The 27,796-nt window shown below is 38.8% G+C and overlaps 1 protein-coding gene across 1 annotated transcript; it reads right to left on the minus strand.

Moving 5' to 3' along the window:
- Positions 1-3,625: 3,625 nt before the first annotated feature.
- On the minus strand, positions 3,626-27,756 carry LOC130464058 (uncharacterized). Its single transcript, XM_056833439.1, has 2 exons — positions 27,321-27,756; positions 3,626-3,720 (listed from the first exon to the last, which is right to left on the minus strand). The coding sequence occupies exons 1-2, from the start codon at positions 27,754-27,756 to the stop codon at positions 3,626-3,628; spliced, it is 531 nt and encodes a 176-aa protein (XP_056689417.1).
- Between the last annotated feature and the right edge of the window lie 40 nt (positions 27,757-27,796).

Genomic DNA, 27,796 nt, shown 5'->3' on the forward strand with positions numbered 1-27,796 from the left:
CACGATCAAGGACGTTATAAAATATGCACTTTTCTTGGCAAAGAGAAACCATCAAGTACGAATGCTTGGGGGCTCGAAAGTAAGAAAATACACGATGCAAGTTTGAAACAACGCTTCCAGGCTGCGTCCCGTGCTTGGACAAATTCAAAAACGGACTCGACCTCAAGGCAAAGGTCTCCGTTAACATTCGCATATGGTCCCACCAGTCATTTCGCAAGGACCCAAGTAATGGCACAACTAAGCCAGTTCTAAACGGTGACATACATCTTATGGGACGCAAAGACTTGTTCGAAACCATGAAAGGCAAACGGCCATTAAACGATGGTCCATTTAGACACGTTGCCAACCCACATTAAGGTTGCAACTAAATCCGAGCATTTCTCGAGAGAACTCGCTCTTACAAGAATGAATAAAAAGTTCTCAAAAGAAATCTCAAGGAAATAGATTCTGGCCCACCTCGATCACGCAGGATCGCGTCAGAACCATGCAAGTCCCAAATAAAAAAAAAAAACAAATTTAGGTTCGCCCACCTTCAGCGGGCGGGGTCTGTGTCACTAAACGCTCAGGTCCTCAGTTTTCGAAAACAAAAATAATAATAAAATAAAATCTTCAAAAAATAGGCTCGCCATCTTCAGCTGGCGGGGTCTACGTCATAAACCGCGTAGGTCCTTATTTTCAAAACATCAAAACAGATTCGTCCACTTCAATCAGACGGGGCGTCCACCCTCAGTAGGACAGGCTCGCCCACCTTCAGCGGGCGGGGTCTGCGCCACTAATCGCGCAAGTCCTTAGTTGTTGCAGCAATAAATTTTCCTTGGTTTATCTTTTTCCAAAAATCAAAAGATGGTTTATCTTTTTCCAAAAATCAAAAGATGGTTTATCTTTTTCCAAAAATCAAAAGATGGTTTCCCTTTTCCAAAAATCAAAGGATTGGTTTTCCGCTTTTCCAAAAAAGAGCGATGTGCTGGATTTTCCTTCGTTTTACGTCCTATAAAAACAAAGCGGGTTTTCTCGTTTAGCTAACCCTGAAAATGAGAATCTTTAAAAACATTTTACCTCGTGATCGGGCTTGGCCAGGCCTGGTTACACTTTATAGCTTTGATTTCGAAAACGTCTGTAGATACTTCCAATGACAAAGTGAGGGAGTTTTCTATACATCTGTAGGTACTTCCAATGACAAAGTGAGGGAGTTTCTATACTTAAAAAATTCCAATGACACGTGAGGAATATGTTAACACTTCAAGTGATGAACCTTAAGTCAAATGTTATCACTCGGGGGCTCGTGAGACCCTCGCAAAACAGGTCACATACACCATGGCTTGTATGACGCACTCCGTCTAATACTTTGACCATCGTCTTACTCCAAGACTAAGTCAAAGTGGGGGCTAACTGTAGACACCTACTTTTATCCCCATTCCCGAAAGGGAAGGTTCGATGATGAGAACATAAATCTCCACTTGGCAATGCATCTTCTATAAAATAACGAATCTCGATCACCCTTTTCATTTCAGCCAAACCTGCTATTTATAGAAACCTGCTAAAAATAGTAAACTGCCATAACGGGTAGTTGTTAAAAGTGGCAAGACATAAAAGATAGAAATCTGTCAGAATTAGGTGTTGCACTCCAACATAAGTCCTAAAAGAGATATAATTGGAAAAGGAATTCTATTCCTGCTATAATTCGGAAATAAGAGTTACGTATTAATTAAAATCCTAACGAGCCTAGAGTTCGTAACGGGCCATGACGCATTCCGTCATAAAGTTAATACGCACTAAGCAACTCGGATAAGTCTCAAAAGCTCCGTGATTAAGAGTCCAAATCTGACAAAAAACTCGGCCCAGACCCTATTTTCAACGCCTGGTTCTGGGCGCCGAAATCTTCGGCGCCCAGCCCTGGGCGCTGAAAATACCTGGGGCCGTGTCGTTTCCGAATTATTTTTGGATCCGGATTCTAAAGACCTATCTTTCCACGAACTCTTTCCCTATAAATACAGCCTCAAAACCGACGTGAACAGAACACACAATTCATAATCGGAGTATTGAATCCAACCCTAAGCCTAAGCCTCACGCTGCAAAATTGATCCCGCGTTCTGTCGCAATCGACCCAAAAGTTAAACAGAACGTATCCTATCCCTTGTAGCTGATGAATTAAGCCTAAATACTGGAACACTGCTCAGAAACCCGAGATTCGTTAAATAAAAGGAGAAATAGCAAAGCCAAGTGGTTAGTTTTCTGAGAACCGTGACGCACCTCTCAATGGTGCGTTGTAATGTGTCTCTTCGCATGATTTAATCGCTTTCATCACCCTTTTATAAAATTGTTAAACTATTAATTTGATTGATCTATCACGCCTAATAATATAATACCTTGGAAAATTGAATTATCATGCTAGGTACCTTAAATCAATCTAAATAAGATAATCACGATCAATTTAGTATTATGTGTTGCATATTGCTAAAATCAATTCAGAATAGTTTAATAGTTTAACTCATATCCCTTCAATTATTTATGCTGACCTAGTAAGGATAACCTGCCTCTGGAGTTATCGATGAGCACTCCTCTCGGTAGTTACAGTCCCCCGAACTCTCAATCTCTTCCCTGCGGGTGTACGTTGAGCGATCCCCACACCAGGGATCACAAGGGAACCTATGGCCGTCGTGGTCGAACATAATTGCACTCCCGTTATGTCACGATAACCGGGTTTTGTCAGTTTTTCTCATTGTCGTTAAAAACTAAATGGCGACTCCTATATTACAAGTCGATTGGGTGTAAACTCACAGGAAATCTAACTACACTTGATCTGACGACGTCACGCCCACGAGGGACGAGGTCATGCATTAGCCTCGTGCTTTTTCGACCCCCTCAAAGCGTCCTAACTTGTTCTTGTTCGGTTCCAGATCATCTAGGGAAGGCACACATCACAAAATATGTATACTAAATTATGCTAATTGATCATGTGCAATTAATTTGGATTCTGGCATTTATGGTTTATTTCGCATGACATTGGATTGTTCATAACCTAACAGCTTTCCTAGAATTTGTTGCTCCTATAATTAAGGATGGCAAAATAGTAGCTATGTTTGATAAAAATGAAGTTGACTCTTTATCTGATGTTTAGGCCTCTGTTGTTATCATGTATGTAATGGGTAAAAGTCCCTCTATCGGGGTTATCTTATGATACATTGCTTCTCGATGGAATACTGTAAGTAAACCAAAGGTGTATCTTCATGATGATGGGTACTTTGTGGTGATATTTGTAACTTTTGAGGATAAGAATGGAGTTTTATATGCTAGACCTCATATTTTTAGCAATAGGCCTATGATTGTGAAAAATTGGACACCCAAGTTTGATTTTCATGAAGAATTTTTAAGGGTGATATCTTTATGGATGAGACTTCCCAATCTCCCTTTAAATTAATTGAGTCTTAATTCTTTAAGTCGAATTGGAAGCCTCATAGGGGTTCATTTATTTGTTGATGACTACACTTCAAATCAACAACGAGTGTCTTTTACTAGAATGTAATTGAAGTAGATGTTACCCAACCAACTAGATGTTATCCTAGGGGAGCAATTTTTGAGCAAAAAATTCTCTACGATTGGAGGCCTCACTTTTGTCATAAATTCCTTAAGGTTGGCCATGATTGTGCTTACCCAAGAGGTCTATGCAACTGTAGGGATTTACAGTTAAATACATAACATGATAGCGGAATAACCTCAAATCTAGGAAGAAAGTATAAAGTACAGATCAAGCATTACTTACGTTTGTAGCGTGTTTTCCCTTAGTTCAACGAATCACCAACACGAACAAGAACTCCAAATGTCGTTCCTCTACTTGGTTCACCGACATGTTTAGATCCGTCTTGAGATTGATGGCTTAGACCTCACTCAAGATTGTTTAGCTTTTGGGATGAACACTCTAATGGAGGCACAGAGAGAACTAGGGTTCCTCTTGCCTTAGGTTGGAATATAATATTTGTTACGTTATGATACATATGAATAAACATAAATCATGCGGAAAAACCATCAAGCCAGGAAACATATTATTTACACATAATCATTTAGCATAATTCAGATGCATACACTTTGTAGCGTGCCCTCCCTAGCTGCGCCCGAACCGAACAAGAACAAGTCTTTAGGACTCCAAGTGTCGTCCCTCCATAGATAGTCCACAGCACGTCCGAATCCGCCTTAAGCTTGACCAACTAGAATCGCCCTTAAGGTTACTTAGGATTTTCGGCTATTATGGGTTGCAAGTGTTTGGCTGATTTTTGCTTAAAAATCTTACCTTTGAATACTTCAAAATCATCTATCAAATATGTGACCCTAGGCCCTTATTTATAGAGTTTATGGAAAGGAATTATAATCCTACTAGGATATGGATTTATTAATTAGAATCCTAATAGAACTCTAAATAATAAATTTAATCTTTTAGGATTAGGATTTAATCAATGCACGAATTCCGATAGGATTAGGATTCGTTACGAACACGAGCACACGCACACGCATGCACGCCCGTACGCAGGCCTTGCGGCCCACGCCGAGCGCACAACGCATGCGGCCTCGCAGCCCATGAGCTTCGTGCGCGCCTGCTAGTGCTTGGCTGGGCCTGGCCTTGCGCTGGGCCTGGTCGAGCACTTGGCGTGTGGCTTGCTGGGCGTTGGCCTAGCCTCGTGCTGGGCCTTCGTCTAGCAAGCCTCGTCCGATGCTAATTCGTACGATACGCTTTCCGATTAAATTCCCGATTCCGGAATTCATTTTCGATACGAACAATATTTAATATTTCCGATTCCGGAATTAATTTCCGTTTCGAACAAATATTTAATATTTCCGTTTTCGGATTTATTTTCCGATTCCGATAATATTTCCGATTCTGACAATATTTCCGTTTCCGGCAATATTTCCGATACGATCCATATTTCTGTTTCCGGCAATATCATCATTTCTGGAGTATTCATTTGCTTGCCTTTGACGATCTTAGCTCCCACTGAAACCAAGATTCGACGATTCCGAATATCCATAGATGGAGTATTTAATGCCATTAAATACTTGATCCGTTTACGTACTATTTGTGTGACCCTACGGGTTCAGTCAAGAGTAAGTTGTGGATTAATATTATTAATTCCACTTGAACTGAAGCGGCCTCTAGCTAGGCATTCAGCTCACTTGATCTCACTGAATTATTAACTTGTTAATTAATACTGAACCGCATTTATTAGACTTAACATTATATGCATACTTAGACCAAGAGCATTATTTCCTTCAGTCTCCCACTTGTCCTTAGGGACAAGTGTGCATTTCCTAATTCCCTTGTCACTCGATGCTTGCTCTTGAACATAAGGTAAGAGTTAACATCCTTATTATGTCCAGAGGTGTTTCTCGGTTTCAGAGTTCAACTGATCAAATAAACAGATAATCATATCCTATGATTCATCCGAACACGGCCATGCATTTTACAGTTTCTACCTCTCCGAGTGGCCTTGTACAACTTTTAAGCATCTCATCCCGATTTATGGGAGGACAATCCCAATCTTGAGATTAGACTTCGTTTGATAGGTGATTACCTGAGCGTTTGCCTTTATAGCCTCCTTTTACGGTGCGACGGTTGGTCAACGTCAAAGTAAGCAGTTCTCAAACAAGTAATCCCAAATCACTCAGGTATTGAGGATTTAGTGTCTAATAATTTTAATGAAATTTACTTATGACAGATTTTCATCTCTTACAGTAAAGTTTCATAGGTCTGTCCGATACTAGTCTTCCCAAAGTGAGTATCTATGCAAATGATTACGACATTGCCATGTCCACATAGTTCAAGAAACAGAACTACTAGTCATCTTGCATTCTAGTCGTCTAACGTTTTCTATGCGTCCACCTTTATAGAAAACTCCGACCAGGGACCATTTTCAACTTTTGACATTCAAGTTCACTTGATAGACATTTCTTAGTCACAGGACTGGTCCTGACAGTCTATCTTGAATATATCGTCAAATTGAAGGGACTCATCATTTAATACTAAACCAAGATTAAATGGAATATGAAAATACATTTCATATATGATAAATGTTCAACCCCAATGTTTTACAACCATGGGCCTCGAACCCATCTTTAAAACAACTAGTGGAATTCAAAACTATGCTTTGATTTCCAGTGCCACAATGTGAGTGTTGTTTCTCACTTGTTGCATAGGTTTAGTTATCATGCTTTGCCAATCTTAATATCCTTTTCATCGAATGTTCTTCGAGATAGATGATAAGATCTTTTTGAGTTTGTTTATTTTGTGATCTAGTTTTTCTTGCTACAATAGTGGTTCTACGCATTTTGCAATTAAGAACCATTAAGTCAACAGACATGTGATCTACCCAAGTTCAGTGAAGAACTCTTTAACATAAACAACCCTGTTTTATTGCTTCTTAGGCAATAAGTAATTTTACTTCAACTGTTTAGGTTGCTAGTGATGCTTTGTTTGGATTTACTTATCCAAGCAGTTCACAGATATGTGGAAGACTTTCCAGCTGTATCTTTGGAACATAGAAATTAATATTTTAATTTCCCACACAACAACTCATGGTCTCCAACCCATGTTGCCATTTTCAAAACACGATGCTCTATAGCTCGTCCTTGCCAATGGTTAACTCCAAGGGAATCTTGCTTGATCCTTTGCCAGTGTTTATGCGTGTAGCATAAATATTTAACATATCTTTATTTCCTTGAATCAAGAACTATTCCTATGTACCTTTTCAAGTACCATAAAGTTTTCTTGATCCCACTCTAGTTGATCTTCACTTAGATCAATAGAGACTGGTATATGTTCGTCATGCCTAAAGCCATACGATACGTTTTTGGCGATCCTCATATTATATCATACATTATAAATTCTTTTGCAGAATAATTCCCAATTGAATTCTATTCATGTAACTTTAGCTCATTCAATTTCAGTAGATACTGAATCCGGCTAAATTCTTTGACATATAATATAAGTTAAGAATCTCACTTAGATCCTTTGATGTTTAACTTAGTAAATGCTTATACATAGTTCAAACATTCATTACTTAGATTTATTCACATGGGTCGAATATCTCCAATGGAGTCTTCCGTGTTTGATTTAGTAAATGCCATTACTTAATCTAAAACAATATTATAAGATCTTAAATAGATCTTAATACCCAATATGTACTAAGTTTCTCCATGGTGAATAATTTCAAATCTAAGTCATTAGCATTTGAATGTTATTTAACAATAGAGAGATATGTGTGTGATACACATAGGACCAATTAAGTTTTACGTACTCCCACTAAACTTCTTATATATCTATAAGAATTATGTATATTTTATGAAACTAAAATACTTATTAGCTTCACTAAGATACATTTCCAATTCCCAATTGCGTGCTTAAATCTTTACTTAGATTTTATAAGCTAGCTTTCTATTCAAGCATTTCTTTGGATCCACAAATCCTATGACATACCATGTACATAGTTTCTTCCAACATTTGACTGAGGAAGATGTTTTGTCATCCAATTTCCATCTGTACCAATATGCAATCACTGCTTGAATTATAGACTTGAGCATTACGATTATGCATGAGGTTTCAACGCAATCCATGCCATGAATTTGCTTGTAACCTTTAGCAACTAATCTAGCTTTGTGTGTGAACACAATTTCATGTTTGATGGTTTTTATCCTTAAAACCAATTTGCAACCAATAGATGTTTAATCTATTCTTGCAAATCAACAAAATTTCAATTTTGTCATCAAAACATTGGTTATGTTTTATGGCCTTTAACCATCTAAAACATTTGAGTCTATATATGGCCTTTAACCATTTTAGGGAATCTAGGTTTCGTCATAGCTTTCTTACAAGTCACAAACTCATTGATCTACATGATAATAGTTTGACTGCATGTTGTAGGTTTCTTCACTATCTAATAGAAGAATCGCATAGCTTCAGTGACCTGAACTCCATGATTCTTCACTATCTAATACAAGAATCTCATAGTTTCAGTGACTTGAACTCTATGCCTACTTGGGTATAGAACATCAAACAATAGAATATCAATAGCCACTTGAAAGTCCTTTGAATATTTTGTTCTCCTTGAAGCACTTGTAAAGTCTTCTAAGAGATGTCTATTCTTTAAAGCCACTTCTAAAGTCCTTAAAGAATACATGTTCGGATTTTCTAAAGAACTTCGAAAAGCCTCTAGAATGTCCGTTATGTTTGTTGTTCGCCTCGAAGACTTTCGAGGTCTATTTTCTCCCACTTGTCATTTTGGAAACGAATCTCCAAAAGGACATCATTTCGAGCAAACAAACATTATGTTCTCAAAAATTCGTGGTAGAAACAATACCCTTGTGTCTCATTTGAAGAAATCACAATGAAACATATATCTAGACATGGGCCTTAGTTTGTTGAATAACAAACACTAAGCTCCCACTGAGTTTAGCAACTCTTTAGATATATATTTATGAAAAGATATTCTGCAATTACTTTTCAATAGCTTTGACGAATTTGGTTTAGTTTGGTGGTAGTTGAGCATTTTATTTTAGAAATTATAGGAAAAGTCTTTATGATTCATCATTGATCGAATCAAGTAATAATTGACTTCGATCATTCCAACGTAGATATTTCATATCTTATGGAGCTCGATCGTGAAATTACAACGCACAATCATTGATGATCATATTTGGTCTTAAAGTAATCATCGTCATGATCTAACCTAGATCTTTATGATTTCTTGCCAAGTGGATTTTATACTTCTGAATCTTTGAACTAGCCAAACAGATTCAAATTTATATCACTTTGAGTAAATAATAAAGTCATAAAATCTTTCTTTAGCTTTGAACTCTATTCTCTAGGCGTTCTAACAATAGTTCATGTCTTTTGTTACTTTCAACAAGTAAGACTAGCTTGTCTTGAATGATCTAGAAATCAATCAACTTTCAAAAGTCCATCAAAATAGAGCTTTTGAATGTTAACTTGTTGATATGGTCTAAGAAACAATGCCAAAGATTAGTGCAACTCAAATCAAGGGGTTGATTTGAACCTAGTAAAGTTCTTATTGTTAAAGAGTTGTTTGTTTTAATCAAGCATATTGACTCAACCCGTAATTGACCATTTCATTCAAATAAACAAACAAACAAACATTGTTTTTATTTTTGTTGAATGTGAGTCTTTCTGTGTTTGAAAACAGAAATTTAGGTATGCTGATTATGGAACAAAATAGCCATTAAGTTCCAGCCTTTGAAAGGACTTAAAACAAATTAACTAGATGACCCTACAACTAATGTAGCATTGCCATGCTTTATTTCCCACTTGTAGGTCAATAGTGTAGCCTAGCTTCCATTGTTTGAGTTATTACCGAAGTAAAAACCTCAAGCGGTATATGATACCAAGGAAGTTTGATTGCTAGGTCACTTTTCTTTAAACATAAACTTATAGGTAGAAACGGAATCGTAAATTCCTTTCATTTGTTCCTTGTTTTCCTATTTCTCGTACCCTTACTTATAGTCTTAAGAATTGAATTCTTTAGTGTTGACTTTTATACTTTGTTAGACATGTCCAATGTCACTCCAACAAGGTTCTTACCATTTAATTTATGTTGAATAATTTGTTTCAACTAGATGATCTTACCATAAGCTTCTAAAGTTCTCTAGGCATCGATCTATTCGAATGTCTAGGGACTAGACTTATTCGAGAATTAAATGGACAAAGATATTAGGTTGTTAACCATTGGTAAGGCTGAGCGTTTAAACTCAATGCTTTATGATCTCAAAACTACATTGTATTTTGAATTCACAAGCACCAATCGGTTTTCCATTCGAATTTGATACTCAAAAACCACCATAAAAGTCACTAAAAGAAACGTACATTTTAAATTGCTCACATCTCTCATTTCCGTGAATCGTTCTTGGATTCACTACCAATCGAGGAAATTTACTGTTACCTTTCTAAAAGGATTTATCGCAGTGCAAGATATTTAATTATAAACAATAATTAAAACATACATTGAAGCATGCAAAGTCTAAACATTTATCATGAGTAATAACTTGAAAATTAAAGCAATCATGCAATTTAAACAAGTTATTAGCATTTTATTCGATTTTATTGTTCCGGCAGGTGTGAATAAAATGATTCCAAGACCCTAAAACCATTGAATAATTAAGCACATTATGTATTTAGACTCAATTCTAAAATCTTTTAGGTAAGCAAAAGCCTTTTGCTAATAGTCTAGAAACTACTCTTGGTTGATAGGTACGTCTAAGAACTTATTAGGTAAACCTATCGATTTTGCCACGACATAAAAGGACTCCTTACTTATATCGTTGAGTTTCACCAAAACTAACATGTACTCACAATTATTTGTGTACCTTACCCCTTTAGTATCGATAAGTAACACCTCGCTATGGCGGAAAACTATGACTAAGATCGATGTAAAGGATATCCAAGTAAGTGTTATTTTGGCATGGCACCTTTTAACTCAATTTTTTTTAAGTTTGGAACTTAAGGCTCTTACTATGTTGGTTAGATTTTAAGTGAACTAAAATCCTTAATCATGCAACATAATCAAGCTTCGATCTCATGCATATTTAAGACATATTTAAAAGCAATAAATAACTTAAAGCATGCATAAGATAAATGTGATCTAGTATGGCCCGACTTCATCTTGAAGCTTCAACTTCAAAGTCCGTCTTGAAAATGGATTGGAAACTCCGTCTTGAATTACACCGTGGGAGGCGCCATTTTCTTCAAATAGGATAAGCTATAATTAAACTAATTACAAGTATTTGATGGTACGCAGACCATATTTGAATTGAAAAATAAATTTGGTGCTTTAGACCAATTACATTCAAATTAATGGTACGCAGACCATATTTTCTATCCTATTTGGGCCATACTAGTCACTTCATAACCTGCAAAACATTACATATACAATATATACCATTCATCCATTATCATGAATGGCCCACATAATTGGTTAGTTAAAACACATTGTATGCATCACATAAATATTTGCAGCAATTAATTAAGGGCACCAATAATCTACCAATTATTCAGTCCTTATTAATTCTAATCAAGTTGTTTAACCTTAAAGGATTTGTAGACCTAATCAAGAGTTTATGACTAAAGGCTCCCACTTAAACCAATAACTTTATATGCTTTACTAATTTTAAACATAAAAATGTATTTCTAGTCTAACCGGAAACATACAAGTTTAATTAAAATTTAAAGCTCATATAAAATTATAACTGAATCCATTTATTTAATTTATTTTTCAGTTGAATTAAATGAATTTAAATTAATTCAAGATTTAATTTTAGTAAAATAATTAGTATAAAGTAAAATTTATAATAATTATAATATTCAAAATTAAAATCCGAGAAAACAATTTAAATAATTAATTTTAAAATTAATTAAAATTATTTCCGAACTGAAAATTCCAAATTAAAATTAAGACGAACCAATCGGGTCAAGACAAGGCCATGAGCTTGCTGTAGACACCTACTTTTGTCCCCATTCCCGCAAGGGAAAGGTTCGATGATGAAAGCATAAAAACTCCACTTGACAACGCATCTCCTATAAAATAAACGAATCTCGATTCCCCATTTCATTTTACCCGAAACCTGCTATTTATGGAAACCTGCTAAAAATAGTAACTGCCGTAAAAGGTAGCTTCTAAAAGTGGCAAATCATAAAAGATAGAAACCTGTCAGAATTAGGTGTTGCACTCCAACATAAATCCTAAATGAGATAGAAAACTGCGAGAATCCTATTCCTAAAAGGATTCGGAAATAAAAGTTACGTATTAATTAAAATCCTAACGAGCCTAGAGTTCGTAACGGGCCCAGACGCATTCCGTCATAAAATTGATATGCGCTAAAAGACTCGAATTAATCTCAAACTCTACGGATTTCAGGAATCCGAATCTGACCAAAGAATTCTGCCAGACCTTATTTTCAACGCCCAGCCCTGGGCGCCGAAAATTCCAGCGCCCAGAGCTGGGCGCCGAAAATACCTGGGACGGATTCTTTTCCTAATCCGTTTCGTATTCAAATTCCTGAAAAATTATCTTTTTACGCCACTTTTTCCTATAAATAGACCCCTAAGTTCGACGTGAAAGGACACAACAACACATAATTATATTCTGAGTATTGACTCCAACCCTTAGCCTAAGCCTCTCGCTGCGAAACTGTTCACGCGTCCTGTCGCAATCGATCCATAAATCGAACAGAACGTATCCTGTCCCATAATTGAGATCCGTTAAATAAAAAGGAGAAATAGCAAAGTCAAAGTGGTTAGTTTTCTGAGAACCGTGACGCACCTCTCAAGGGTGCGTCGTAATGTGTCCCCTTTTGATGATTTAACTGCTTTCCTCGCCCTTTTTATGAATTGTTAAACTAACCTAATCTGATTGTTCTATCACGCCTAACAAATATAATATTTTTGGGAAATCGGATTATCATGCTAGGTCCCTTAATGCTATTTAAATCAGATAATCACGATCGAATTAGTATTATATGTTGCATATTACTAAAATCAATTCAGATTAGTTTAATAGTTAACGCATGTCCCTTCAATTATTTATGCTGAGCTAGTAAGGATATCCTGCCTCTGGAGTAATCGACGAGCGAATCACTCCTCTCGGTAGTTACAGTCCCCCGAACCCTCAATCTCTACCTTGCGGGTGTATATTGAGAGATCCCCACACCAGGGATCACAAGGGAACCTACGGCCGTCGTGGTCAAACATAATTGCACTCCCTTTATGTCACGATAACCGGGTTTTGTCAGTTTTTCTCATTGTCGTTAAAAACTGAATGGCGACTCCTATATTACTAGTCAATTGGGTGTATACTCATAGGAAATTCAATTACACTTGATTGAATAAAAAGAATCGTCACACCCACGAGGGACAAGGTCACGCATTAGCCTCGCGCTTTTTCGACCCCCTCACAGTGGCAACTCCACTGGGGATAGTGAAGGAAATACTCGTGCTTGTAGGTAATCAAAATAGCCGAAGGGTGAAACGATCCTACCCCACGTTTATTTCCCCATCAAGTTGGGACGACCTGAAAATCACCATATTAATGTGAACGGGCAGAACATCATAACGAATCTCGGCCCCCTCGGGAGTTGGGACTAAGGATACCTTTTTTCGCCAACAGGGGGGTGCATACGCCGCGCATGTTTCCCACTCGGTACTTGCGCAGGTAGTACACCTATCCCGAACCCAATCGCTCGCTCATTAGGTCCCTCTCGCCTGCATGCCCCCTTGGCTTGCCCTTGCGGGTTGGCCTCTTGAGCGAAATTCGTCTGTTGAAGACACTACCTCGACCGGGGCATGTGTTGGATCTACGATAGAAGCGGTACCAAGCCAGGCGCAAATAAACTACCCATAGAAGCCTATCATAAACTACGTGGCATATTTAATTTTCAAATCCATGTTTGGAATGTAGTTATGTGTAGCGAAATATGTGATTGTGTGTGACAAACAATGTTAGAAAACCAACGACCTTAAAAATTACCCAAACACTCATAAACCAATTGGCCAAAGAGTTATACCAAAATACGTGTTCCACAAACCCGAACGATCGCCACAAAAATAAGCGACGCTCGAGATGGCCTGTAACGAATCCCACAAACGCTGCACAACGCGTAAGGACGTTATTAGGCAAGCACGTAAAATCGAAGTCGCATAAACAAAAGTAGACGCAAACAGAAAACGAGAACCAGCCAGGGACGCACTTTCAACGCCCCTGGCTGGGCGCCAAAATTTCTCACGCCCACTTCTGGGCGCCGAAGTTGCTGCATGGCCTTTTGGTCAGGCACAGCAGCCTCGGTGCCCGCGCATGAGAAAATATACGTAGCAAAAAAAGACTTTTCGTAAAAATTGCTACGAGGGCGTAAGAAAAGCACTCGATCTCAAAAGCGACTCGTAAAAAAAAATTAATAACTCTTTGCGTCGTTGATAGGCCTCCTACGACGACAACGCTCGGCATTAAAAACCGAACATGCTAATAATTATGAATGTCACATGGGCGAAGTATTCAAAAAAATAAATGTTCGAATAAAGTCTTCAAAAAAAAATGTTCAAATAAATCCGAGTCTAGACTAGGCTATGCCAAAATACAATCCAAATCCTAAGTCTTAGTTGTCTTATCCATAGAATCGGTCCTAATGTTTGGTGTCGTTCTGCAAGTTAAAAGGTTAAACCATATTGAGTCTCCCTTCCTAACATTTAAATCAATAAGCACCCATATGTAATTGTCATCCCTCGTTAGGAATCCACGGCCTCAATACTCTCTCACCAATAAAAAGAATATATTATAGTATTTGCAAAATGGAAACAGTCACATTCTGAAAATCATTCCCCCATAGTCGCACAACTCCCAAAGTGAACCTAAGGTATCAATACCATTGGCAAGAAAAATTAATGGCCTCAAGGCTTATAATCACATTGGGTCACGACTATCATAGTCCTCTCGAGTCACTCACTCCTTGAAATACTACTAAGTACGGACTAAAAGATTTTCCACGAATGCAACATGACCAACTATTAAAATACCCAAATCGGCATACCATGAGGCTACCATTGGGGTAAAGCAATACACACTAAGAGAGAAGCCGCACTAATGATTCTAGTCTTACAAAATTAAAAATTCGATCTCCCCAATTAACTACCTTGCCAACATTAAGGAAAATGGCGCATGACAAATGAACACCCAAGGGTTAAAATCTAAAGTGTCAACCAAACGAAAGTTATGGTCCAATTAGCCTAAGTCTGAGAGTCGCTTGGTCAAGTATTATAGGCTTACGCCACGTCATTATTTTGAGTCTAGGCCACCTCCTTGTATTCATACACGTGTTATAATCAGAAAGATTAATGAAAGTTTGAGTCTAAATCACAACTTCCAATTAAATCCCAGAAACTGGAATCTGAAAAGAAACAAAAAAATTACTTTCGATGTAATTCTTTCGTTAAAATTCAATAAGGTAAAAACAACATTTAGAATCTACGCTATTTGCATATTTTAAGAAACGACTAAATACGCTTGCAAAGTAAGAAAATTTAAAGGTCCACCCTAGGCCTACTAAAATTAAAGGTCCACTATAGGCCTACCAAATGAGGCTCACTCAGTCTCGCCTCGTGACTCAAAGATCACAACCCTCAACCTTTTAGCCCAAATTAAAAATTGAAGGATTTATGTTGGGGAGAAATCCCAAGCAAAAAGAAAAAGAAAAAGAGAAAAGGGAGAGCGAAAAAGAGCCATGAAATACTTAGCCCGTACCTCCCAAAGTGCGAAACCTACCCAAGTAAACGAAGGAAAAGAATTGAGTCAACCAATCCAAATCATAAAATTCTTCGATGCCTACCCTTTCCAATCCTTATGCCCTCACAACGCCTTCGCTCTGGGGTCCTTGTTCAGCCCATTTAACCCATCCATGCTCTCATTGCCATAACCCAAGAAACCACTACCTCGACTCTTGTTTTTGAACTTGTTATCAACCGCAAACCACGCACGGCCATTGACACGTGCGTCATGCCCATCATTTCCAAAGTCCAAACCTGCTCTTACACCACCATTAGCATAATGACCATATAACTTGTTTGGATACGTCCTGTTGATATACCCTTGAGCCGTCCCCGTGCTACTCATTGGCCTTGGTTGATGAAATCCTCATGCTCGACTAATACCTATACAACTTATCCTATCTCATTCAACCCATCTTTCAAGCCGTCTTGAGTCACAAATAAAAAAGAGACAAATGAAGAGTACATTCTACGCTCAACGTAAAAATAAAAAAAATGTGAATAATAAAAAAGAAACTTTGCAAAGCGCCTCTAAAGTTAGTCTAAAAAGAAAAGAAGCATTTAGAGCACCAAAAAGATCCGCCCAGAAATAATTTTCAGCGCCCACAGCTTGGCGCCAAAATCTTTAACGCCCCAGCCTGGGCGCTGATTCTCTCTGCTCGCCAAATTTTGTCCAGAAGTGCTCGTCATTTTATCCGCACATGCACGGAAAAATAACGAACACTTAGAGGGGTACGACACGTATTCAGACATACGTACCACCAAAAAAATACATGTACTCAAAAAATATATAAAATTAATTTTTGGCTTACGGCAAAGCAGTAGATTAAAATAATAATAAACTTCACTCATTCTACCGTTTCAAATAATATGTTTCCACCTTAGAACATACTTGTTTAAAATCGGCATTCTAAGAAACCATTTTCTAGGCTAAGAACTACGCAAGACCTGATTCCAAATTAAATCTATTTAAGGCGGATACGTAGGCAATCCATGATTCGGTCCAACCAATTTGCAAAAATATTAAAGCCTGTAGAATAACAAGAATAAAAAATAGAAGTCCCTTATTGAAATTTAATTACTTGCAACCCAAGTCGAAAGAAAGATTTAAGTCAAAAGAAGAATCCAAGTCATAAAGATGCCAAAATTAATGAGCACACATCGAAAAATAATAAGGGCACGTACCCTTGCCAGAAGAAGCACTCACACTCCTAGGCACTTAGCCAAGACTCAAAAGATCGCTTTACCTCAATTGAATGGGGGCTAGCGCAAGCGTCCATGATCTCTAAAGTACTCGACTTGACCCTCCCTAAAGCGAACTAACTCACTTAAAGACTTTCTTTCACCACTAGACATAGTAGTTCTCTTAAAGACCTTCTTTCACCACTAGACACAGTCATGATCGCCAACAAGTAGTAAAGGCAGTAAAGCTTGCAATGAAGAGGATTATTCTACGGCATCGCCCCATCATTCCTTCGAACTTAGGGCACCCGTTCACGGTAATTCAAATGCTTGCGAATCCCCTTTGAAAAAAATAAACAGACATTGTCAATAGGACTTGGCACTTAACCAAGGCTCACCCTACTCAGACATATGACACGGGCATCTAAAATCGAAATCTGAAAACATTATTAATGGGAAGACATAACAGTAACTGGGGGCTAAAAATTGAAATGAAAGAGATAGGGAAGAAACTAAGTATACCTCGACCTTTTATACAGACATACACCAAGTAAATCTAAGTCGATTTGAAAACGGTTTATATTCCCGCAATTTTGGAAAAGATGGCCCTAAAGCCTAAAGCATATGCCAAACGGGCACAAGTATGTCTAGACGCCTGCACCCTGGCTTCCAGCAAATCCTTAGACAGCATTCCAAAAATTGTAACAGTTTTTTGGTTCACTCATGTGATCCAGTACGAACCCTTCTATAAGTCAACCTACTTAGGACACCTCGCATTGTACATAATAGGACTCGGATTTTAAATAATTTCCAAATAATTTTTAAAGACTTCTTCGAACATAATAAAGAGTCGTTGGTTTAAGCTAAGTATGTGTTTATCTCGATGTTACAAAGTGAGTCAAAAGATTTCTAAATATGATTATAGGTAAAGAAAGGCACCTAACTTTTGGTCAAGGCACACTTCCACATGTTGGAGAATACATAGAACTTCCAAGTGAAATAAACGAATGAACAAGAGGCCAACTGTGTCATCAAAAGACCAGCCCAAACAACGTTTTCAACGCCCCACCTGGGCGTGAATTATTTCAACGCCCAGGCCTGGGCGCCGAAAATGAATCCAGGCTCAAAAGGCCCTAACTTCTATTGGGCCCTGCCATATTCATTCGGCTTGAAAATTGCCGACTTCTTCATTGAAAGTCGCACCTCACGGCTTTGTTAAAAATAGCACACTACTATAGGAGGTCGCTTGCACATACGAGCGTGACCCCAAACATGATTACAAGATGCAAAAACAACCGACGAGCCCCAACGCTAGGGGGCTCGCAAAAAAGGGGACTCCAACAAGGAGTGCGCAATCAAAATCACATTCTCATACTGCACCACACACCATATCATGTTTGGATATCTCAAAAAAAATATACAAAATATACACAGTGTGGACCCACTTATAGGACACATCTAATTAGGAAAAACTACGACCCACCAACAGGTTGTAATCACAAAAGCCCTTCTACATAGGCAAAATAAGAAATGGGCTCGCCCACCCTCAGCGGGCGGGGTCTGCGTCACTAGCCGCGCAGGTCCTCAGTTTTCAAAAAATAAAATCTTCAAATTTAAAATAGGCTCGCCACCTTCAGTGGGCGGGGTCTACGGGGCAAACCACGTAGGTCCTTATTTTCAAAAAAAACAAAACAAAATAAAATTTCAAAACAGATTCGTCCACTTCAGCGGACGGGGTGTCCACCCTCAGCGGACAAGGTTCGCCACCTTCAGCGGGGGGGGTCTACGTCACAAACCGCGTAGGTCCTTATTTTCAAAAAAATTCAAACAGATTCGTCCACTTCAGCGGACGGGGTGTCCACCCTCAGCGGACAAGGTTCGCCACCTTCAGTGGGCGGGGTCTACGTCACAAACCGCGTAGGTCCTTATTTTCAAAAGATTTTAAACAGATTCGTCCACTTCAGCGGACGGGGTGTCCACCCTCAGCGGACAAGGTTCGCCACCTTCAGTGGACGGGGTCTACGTCACAAACCGCGTAGGTCCTTATTTTCAAAAACATCAAACAGATTCGTCCACTTCTATCGGACGGAGGGTCCCCCTCAGAGGACAGGCTCGCCCACCTTCAGCGGGCGGGGTCTGCGTCACTAACAGCGCAGGTCTTTAGTCGCTGCAGCGATAACTTTTACTGGATTTTCCTTCGTTTTACTTCCTATAAAAACAAGAGGGTTTTCTCGTTTAGCTAACCCTGAAAATGAGAATCTTTAAAAACGTTTTACCTCGTGATTGGGCTTGGCCAGGCCCAGTTACACTTTACAGCTTTAATTCGAAAACATCTGTAGTTACTCCGAATGACAAAGTGAGGGAGTTTCTACGCACCTTTAGATCCTTCCAATGACAAAGTGAGGAAGTTTCTATACTATCAGTTGACAAATCCCAATGACACGTGAGGGATATGTCGACACTTCAAGTGATAACCCTTAAGTCAAATGTTATCGCTCGGGGGCTCGTGAGACCCTCGCAAAACAGGTCACATACACCATGGCTTGTGTGACGCACTCCGTCTAATACTTTGACCATCGTCTTACTCCAAGACTCAGTCAAAGTGGGGGCTAACTGTAGACACCTACTTTTGTCCCCATTCCCGCAAGGGAAAGGTTCAATGATGAAAGCATAAAAACTCCACTTGACAACGCATCTCCTATAAAATAAACGAATCTCGATTCCCCATTTCATTTTACCCGAAACCTGCTATTTATGGAAACCTGCTAAAAATAGTAACTGCCGTAAAAGGTAGCTTCTAAAAGTGGCAAATCATAAAAGATAGAAACCTGTCAGAATTAGGTATTTCTCTCCAACATAAATCCTAAATGAGATAGAAAACTGCGAGAATCCTATTCCTAAAAGGATTCGGAAATAAGAGTTACGTATTAATTAAAATCCTAACGAGCCTAGAGTTCGTAACGGGCCCAGACGCATTCTGTCATAAAATTGATATGCGCTAAAAGACTCGAATTAATCTCAAACTCTACGGATTTCAGGAATCCGAATCTGACCAAAGAATTCTGCCAGACCTTATTTTCAACGCCCAGCCCTGGGCGCCGAAAATTCTAGCGCCCAGAGCTGGGCGCCGAAAATACCTGGGACGGATTCTTTTCCTAATTCGTTTCGTATTCAAATTCCTGAAAAATTATCTTTTTACGCCACTTTTTCCTATAAATAGACCCCAAAGTTCGACGTGAAAGGACACAACAACACATAATTATATTCTGAGTATTGACTCCAACCCTTAGCCTAAGCCTCTCGCTGCGAAACTGTTCACGCGTTGTGTCGCAATCGATCCATAAATCGAACAGAACGTATCCTGTCCCATAATTGAGATCCGTTAAATAAAAAGGAGAAATAGCAAAGTCAAAGTGGTTAGTTTTCTGAGAACCGTGACGCACCTCTCAAGGGTGCGTCGTAATGTGTCCCCTTTTGATGATTTAACTGCTTTCCTCGCCCTTTTTATGAACTGTTAAACTAACCTAATCTGATTGTTCTATCACGCCTAACAAATAAAATATTTTTGGGAAATCGGATTATCATGCTAGGTCCCTTAATGCTATTTAAATCAGATAATCACGATCGAATTAGTATTATATGTTGCGTATTACTAAAATCAATTCAGATTAGTTTAATAGTTAACGCATGTCCCTTCAATTATTTATGCTGCGCTAGTAAGGATATCCTGCCTCTGGAGTTATCGACGAGCGAATCACTCCTCTCGGTAGTTATAGTCCCCCGAACCCTCAATCTCTACCTTGCGGGTGTATATTGAGAGATCCCCACACCAGGGATCACAAGGGAACCTACGGCCGTCGTGGTCAAACATAATTGCACTCCCTTTATGTCACGATAACCGGGTTTTGTTAGTTTTTCTCATTGTCGTTAAAAACTGAATGGCGATTCCTATATTACTAGTCAATTGGGTGTATACTCACAGGAAATCCAATTACACTTGATTGAATAAAAAGAATCGTCACACCCGCGAGGGACAAGGTCACGCATTAGCCTCGCGCTTTTTCGACCCCCTCACACTTGCGCCCATACCTCGTCAAGTCCAACAAGAAACAAACCCCTTGTCACTCGATTGATCGTACCGCAAAGCCCAAGCAACAACGCACCAATGCGTTAGGCCCAGCGAGCCACGCTTGCGCGCAGCCCACTCGCCCATCGCCTTGGCGCGCTGCTGGGCATGGCTTGCTGGACAGCTCGTCGCTGCCTTGGCCCATGCCTTGGCGTGTTGCTGGGCGAGGCAACGCATGTGTGGTGCAGCATCCATCGCTGCCCACGCGTGCTTGCCTTGCTCGCTGCACTTGCTCGCCCGTTGCCCCATCGCCCACACGCGTAGCACACACCCCTTAGGCACATTGCCTTGTGCATGCCACGCTCGTTGCTCGCTGCATTCCTACCGCACGGGCGACGAGCTCCCTTGCTCGTCGTCACGTGCCCGCACTATACAACACCCCTTAAGGGTAACACGTAGCGTCCATTGCTTTGTGCGTGCAAGATTTATGGGCGTGTTATATAAAAATTTAAAATTTTTAATTCAAAATTAATGACAAATTAATAAATCATATTAATTTCATAATTTTATGGCGAAAGATCGAAAATTTATTAATCAATTAATTTCCGATTAACATGGATTCAAATATAGGTCATAAAAATTAAAAATTTAACATACATTAACAATTTTTATGGTGGATTTTAATCATGGATACCTAATTAAATTATTAATTAATTATGAAAAACAAATCAATTCTAAATTATTCGAATTTCAACAAATTAATCATAATTACAAATTAGGTTGTATAATTAACAAGTCTAGGCATTCAAAGTTGTTAAACATATACTTTAGGTCAATAAAAAACTCAAGATTTATCAACAAGAATCGCAAATATTCAATTTAGCATCTTAAATTTACAAACTTTTGCGTTCGAAAAACTAAAACCTCCGAAAAGTCATAGTTAGGCTTCGAATTTGGAAATTCTGGGTTCGGCCGAAAAATACTAATTGTGTCAAAATTTTAGAATGCCTTTTACATGCGAAATTGACACAAAAATCACTTGATTTGGATGAGTAACGAAGAAATTGCCGAAAAGCTGCATACATATAATTAAATAAACGCAATTTGCAATTAATTAACAATTACAAAAATTAATCACCCCTTTTAATTCTTTGCAAATTTGTAAAATTTAACCATGTTCATGCAATTTAGATTATGAAAATAATAACAGGCTCGTGATACCACTGTTAGGTTATGATACATAACATAAATCATGCGGAAAAACCATAAAGCCAGGAAACATATTATTTACACATAATCATTTAGCATAATTCAGATGCATACACTTTCTAGCGTGCCCTCCCTAGCTGCGCCCGAACCGAACAAGAACAAGTCTTTAGGACTCCAAGTGTCGTCCCTCCGTAGATAGTCCACAGCACGTCCGGATCCGCCTTAAGGTTGACCAACTAGAATCTCCCTTAAGGTTACTTAGGATTTTCGGCTATTTTGGGTTGCAAGTGCTTGGCTGATTTTTGCTTAAAAATCTTACCTTTGAATACTTCAAAATCATCTATCAAATATGTGACCCTAGGCCCTTATTTATAGAGTTTATGGAAAGGAATTATAATCCTACTAGGATATGGATTTATTAATTAGAATCTTAATAGAACTCTAAATAATAAATTTAATCTTTTAGGATTAGGATTTAATCAATGCACGAATTTCGATAGGATTCGGATTCGTTACAAACACGAGCACACGCACACGCATGCACGCCCGTACGCAGGCCTTGCGGCCCACGCCGAGCGCACAACGCATGCGGCCTCGCAGCCCATGAGCTTCGTGCGCGCCTGCTAGTGCTTGGCTGGGCCTGGCCTTGCGCTGGGCCTGGTCGAGCACTTGGCGTCTGGCTTGCTGGGCGTTGGCCTAGCCTTGTGTTGGGCCTTCGTCTAGCAAGCCTCGTCCGATGCTAATTCGTACGATACGCTTTCCGATTAAATTCCCGATTCCGGAATTCATTTCCGTTACGAACAATATTTATTATTTCCGATTCCGGAATTAATTTCCGTTTCGAACAAATATTTAATATTTCCGTTTCTGGATTTATTTTCCGATTTCGATAATATTTCTGATTCTAACAATATTTCCGTTTGCGGCAATATTTCCGATACGATCCATATTTCCGTTTCCGGCAATATCATCGTTTCCGGAGTATTCATTTGCTTGCCTTTGACGATCTTAGCTCCCACTGAAACCAAGATCCGTCGATTCCGAATATCCATAGATGGAGTATTTAATGCCATTAAATACTTGATCCGTTTACGTACTATTTGTGTGACCCTATGGGTTCAGTCAAGAGTAAGTTGTGGATTAATATTATTAATTCCACTTGAACTGAAGCGGCCTCTAGCTAGGCATTCAGCTCACTTGATCTCACTGAATCATTAACTTGTTAATTAATACTGAACCGCATTTATTAGACTTAACATTATATGCATACTTGGACCAAGGCATTATTTCCTTCAATATTTGCATTAAATTAGGAAAAACATGTAGACTAGGTTATTATAATAACCTATCTAATGAGCCAAGCTAACCGGCCAAGCAAGGAGCTCGACCGGCTAGCAAGTCCCACGTCCACGCTGTACTCATACGCGCAAAGCACAGCACGCAGTGGGCCTTGGGTCGATGATGCTGCTGCTGTTGTGGCTTCCTCGTGCGCGCCCACCCAAGGCAGCAAGGCCATGGGCTTGGCGCCTTTGTGTGCCCTTCTCGTGGGCTTGCCCTCGTGTTTGCTTTATTAAATTATCACTTGACAATTTATTTATCGTTTCGTACTTTAAGATCCATTGTCGTACGATACAATTATTCGTTTCGCCTAGCTTACGAATATCCGCAACACGATATACGATTTCACGATCCAATGTTAAATCGTATAATTATGTTTTCCGAACTAATTTCCCAAAAATATATTAAATGAATTTCTGATTCAATTAATCCCATGATCTGTTACATGCCAATTGTGTGACCTTATAGGTTAAGTCAAGAGTAAGTTGTGAGCCTAATTAGGATTAGAAATCACTGGTCGTAAGCATTGCTCCAGCCACCTGTTCCAATCACTTGATCTCACTGAATTAATTGTTCTTAATTAATTTGAACCTTTGGTATTAGACTAATGCACATTGGGTGAAGGACATATTTCCTTCAGTCTCCCACTTGTCATTCAGACAAGTGTGCATTCACATTCCTTTGTCGCTTAGTGTTACTTGCTGAACATAAGGTAAGATCCAAGCCATCCTTATTAGGTCCAGAAGTATTTCTCGGATTACTGAGTTCAACTGTTAAACTTTTACAGAAGGTTAAGCCTTAACCATTATTAGCACGCCCATGCATTTTCACAGTATCTAACTCTCCGAGAGGCCTTGTTACACAACAACACCATATCCCATCAAAGATAGGAGGACAATCCATTCTTATAATCTATGAATACTCACTTTGATTCATAGTACGCCCAATAACTGCTTTTATAGTTTCCTTTTACGGTGCGATGTTTAGCGAGCATCAAAGCGAACTAATCTTTAAACGAGCAATCATAATTACTCATGTTTTGAAGAATGGTTTAAATCACCATTGAAGAGAACTACTTATGACATGACTTTAATCTCTTAAAGTGTTCTCATGGTCAATCCAATACAAGATCCAATAAGCAGCTATGCAAAACATTTCTGACATAACATGTCCATCTAGTTCAAGAAACTGAACTAAAATCTACTTGCAATCTAATCTTCATTAGTCATTGATAGTCCAACCTTTCAATGACCTGGATTAGGGATCTTTTGTGACTTCAATATTCAAGTTCACTTATCGGTGTTTCTTTGTCAAAGAATCCATCTGGACATCCCATTTGAATGTTTCGAATCACTTGGACTTTCTCATTTAATACTAAACCACAATTAAATGAATATGAAATAAATAATTTCATAAATATGAAATGGTTAAACCAATTTTTTTAAACACAGATCCAACAAATTTTCTAAAACAAAACTTAGAAAATCAAAGCCATTCTCCAACATGCTTGATTCCCATGGTTGCTACATGTGCGTTGTGCTTCACTTGTGGCAACGGTTTAGTCAATGGATCCGTGACATTGTTGTCAGTTCCAACCTTTCGAATCTAGATTTCTTTCCGTTCAACGATTTCTTGAAGTTTGTGAAATCGCCGCAGTACGTGCTTGGACTTCTGGTGGCTCCTAGGCTCCTTTGCCTAGGCAATGAGTCCACTATTGTCGCAATACAAAGCCACTGGTCCTTTTATTGAGGGGACAACCCCAAGTTCTTCAATGAACTTTCGGATCCAAATAGCTTCCTTTGATGCTTCTGAGGCAGCAATATACTCGGCTTCAGTTGTAGAATCCGCAATAGTGCTTTGATTAGCACTTTTCCATCTTACTGCTCCGTCATTAAGGCATAACACAAAACTAGACTGTGATCTGAAATCATCTCTGTCAGTTTGAAAGCTTGTGTCCGTATAGCCTTTAATAATCAACTCATATGTACCACCATGGAACAGAAATTGATCCTTTGGCCTTTTTAGGTACTTTAGGATATTCTTGGCAACAGTCCAATGCGCCTCTCTTGGGTCTGACCGGTACCTGCTCGTTGCACTGAGTGCAAACGAAACATCCGGCCTTGTACAAATCATAGCATACATGCTAGATCTAATAGCCGAAGCATATGGAATTCCACTCATCTTCCTACACTCATCAGGTGTCTTGGGACACTGAGTCTTTCTTAGATATACACTATGTGACATGGGTAGGTGGCCTCTCTTGGATTCCATCATACTGAACCTAGCTAGCACTTTGTCAATGTAAGTTCTTTGGCTTAGTCCAATAATTCTATTAGATCTATCCCTATAGAACTTGATGCCCAATATGTACTGTGACTCTCCTAAGTCTTTCATTGAGAAACACTTTCCAAGACAAGTCTTTACAGACTCTAGCATAGGAATGTCGTTTCCGATAAGCAATATGTCGTCTACATACAATACTAGGAATGCAATTTTACTCCCACTAACTTTCTTGTATACACAAGATTCGACCTGATTGATGAAGCCAAATTCATTGACTGCTTCATCAAAACGTATACTCCAGCTCCTTGATGCTTGCTTCAATCCATAAATGGATTTCTTACGCTTGCATACCTTTCCTTGATTCTCTGGATCGACAAAACCCACTAGCTGTGTCATAAACACAGTCTCTTCAAGAACACCATTCAAGAAGGCATTTTTGACATCCATTTTCCATATTTCATAGTCATGAAACACGGCAATCGCAAGGATTATCCGAATATACTTAAGCATAGCCAATTTTTAACCTTTTGCTACCATTCTAGCTTTGTATATGTATACAATTCCATCTTTTTCTTTCTTCAATTTGAAGCCCCATTTGCTTCTGATGGGTGTAAACCCATCCGGAAAATCAACAAGATCCCAAACATGATTTTCAGACATGGAGTCTATTTCAGATTTCATGGCCTCTAACCATTTTCTGGAGCTTGGGCTCTAGAAGTAATACCCCTTAGTTTCTTTTGGATACCCAAGAAAGAAACATTTGTCAGATTTTGGTGCAAGCTTGTCAGTTTGACATATGCTTCGTAACCCCAAATCTTTAGAAAAGACAACTTTGGAAGTTCCCAGTCCATAATTCATAGGGAGTGTTTTCAACAGCTTTTGACGGAGCACGATTCAGTGTGGGTACTGTTGTTTCCAACGCATTTCCCCAAAATTGTAAAGGAAGTTCGGCTTGACCCATCATTGACCTGACCATATCTCGCAAGGTCTCGTTTCTCCGTTCCGACACTCCATTCCATTGAGGTGTCCCCAGAGCAGTCAATTCAGAAAGAATACCGCATTCTTTTAGATGGTCATTAAACTCGTGGCTAAGATATTCAACTCCTCGATCTGATCTTAGAGCTTTGATTTTCTTGCCATGTTGATTCTCTACTTCATTTTGAAATTCTCAGCATTTCTCAAACGATCCAGACTTGTGTTTCATTAAGTAAATATAGCCATATCTACTGAAATCGTCCGTTAACGTTAATAAATAGCTGAAATCACCTCTAGATTTCGTACTCATAGGCCCACATACGTCTGTATGTATTAGCCCTAGTAGTTCGCTTGCTATTTCTCCTACTTTTGAGAAAGGTTGCTTTGTCATTTTGCCAAGTAAACAAGATTCGCATTGATCATTCTTCTCTAAATTGAATAAGTCTAGAATGCCCTTCTTTTGAAGTCTTTCCACGCGTTTTGTGTTTATATGGCCTAATCGACAATGCCACAGATATGTGAGATCTGAATCACCAGCTTTAGCCTTTTTGGTATTTATGTTATATATTTGTTTGCTTGTATCTAGCACATACAGACCATTTTCTTGTTGTGCTAAACCATAAAACATTCCATTTAAAGAAAAAGAACAACTATTGTCTTTAAATTGAAACGTAAAACCTTTAGAATCCAAACTTGAAATGGAAATGATGTTTCTGGTGATATTAGGAACATAGTAACAGTTTTCTAGTTTCAAAACAAAACCACTATGCAAAGATATAAAATAAGATCCTACGGCTAATGCAGCAATCTGTGCTCCATTTCCCACGCATAGATCCATCTCACCTTTATCAAGCTTTCTACTTCTCCTTAGTCCCTGTGAATTGAAACATAAGTGTGAGCCACAACCGGTATTTAATACCCAAGAAGTAGAATTTTCAAGATTACAATGTATGACATACAAACCTGAAGGAGAAGCAACGTTTCCGTCCTTCTCATCTTCCTTTATCTTAGGGCAATTTCTTTTGTAATGAGCAATTTCACTACAACAGAAGCATTGCGCCGTAGAAGGATAAGTGTTTTCCTTCATCTTTCTCTTAGAAGGCGCCTCTTGCCCTCCTAGAGTGGATGAAGATGCAGCCTTGCTTTTCTTCCCCTTGCTTATTTTCTTGAACTTTGTGCACTTCACATTCAATGGGTCTTGTTTGAACTTTAGGAATTTCTCGAATTTCTCAAGCATTTCCATAAGTTCACTAAATGTGTTCTCTTTCTGATTAAAGAGATAGTGCATCTTAAATCTCTCATAATCCCTATGAAGAGAGTTTAGCACAAGGGCTATATCTATTAGCTCTTTGACGAAACCACCAAGTCTCTCACTTGTGAAGAACAATCCAATCATCATATTCATATGAGACCGAATTGGTGTATTAAATGCGCTTTTG

The sequence above is a fragment of the Spinacia oleracea genome, chromosome 1, assembly GCF_020520425.1.
Source record: "Spinacia oleracea cultivar Varoflay chromosome 1, BTI_SOV_V1, whole genome shotgun sequence".
Taxonomy (NCBI): Eukaryota; Viridiplantae; Streptophyta; class Magnoliopsida; order Caryophyllales; family Amaranthaceae; genus Spinacia; species Spinacia oleracea.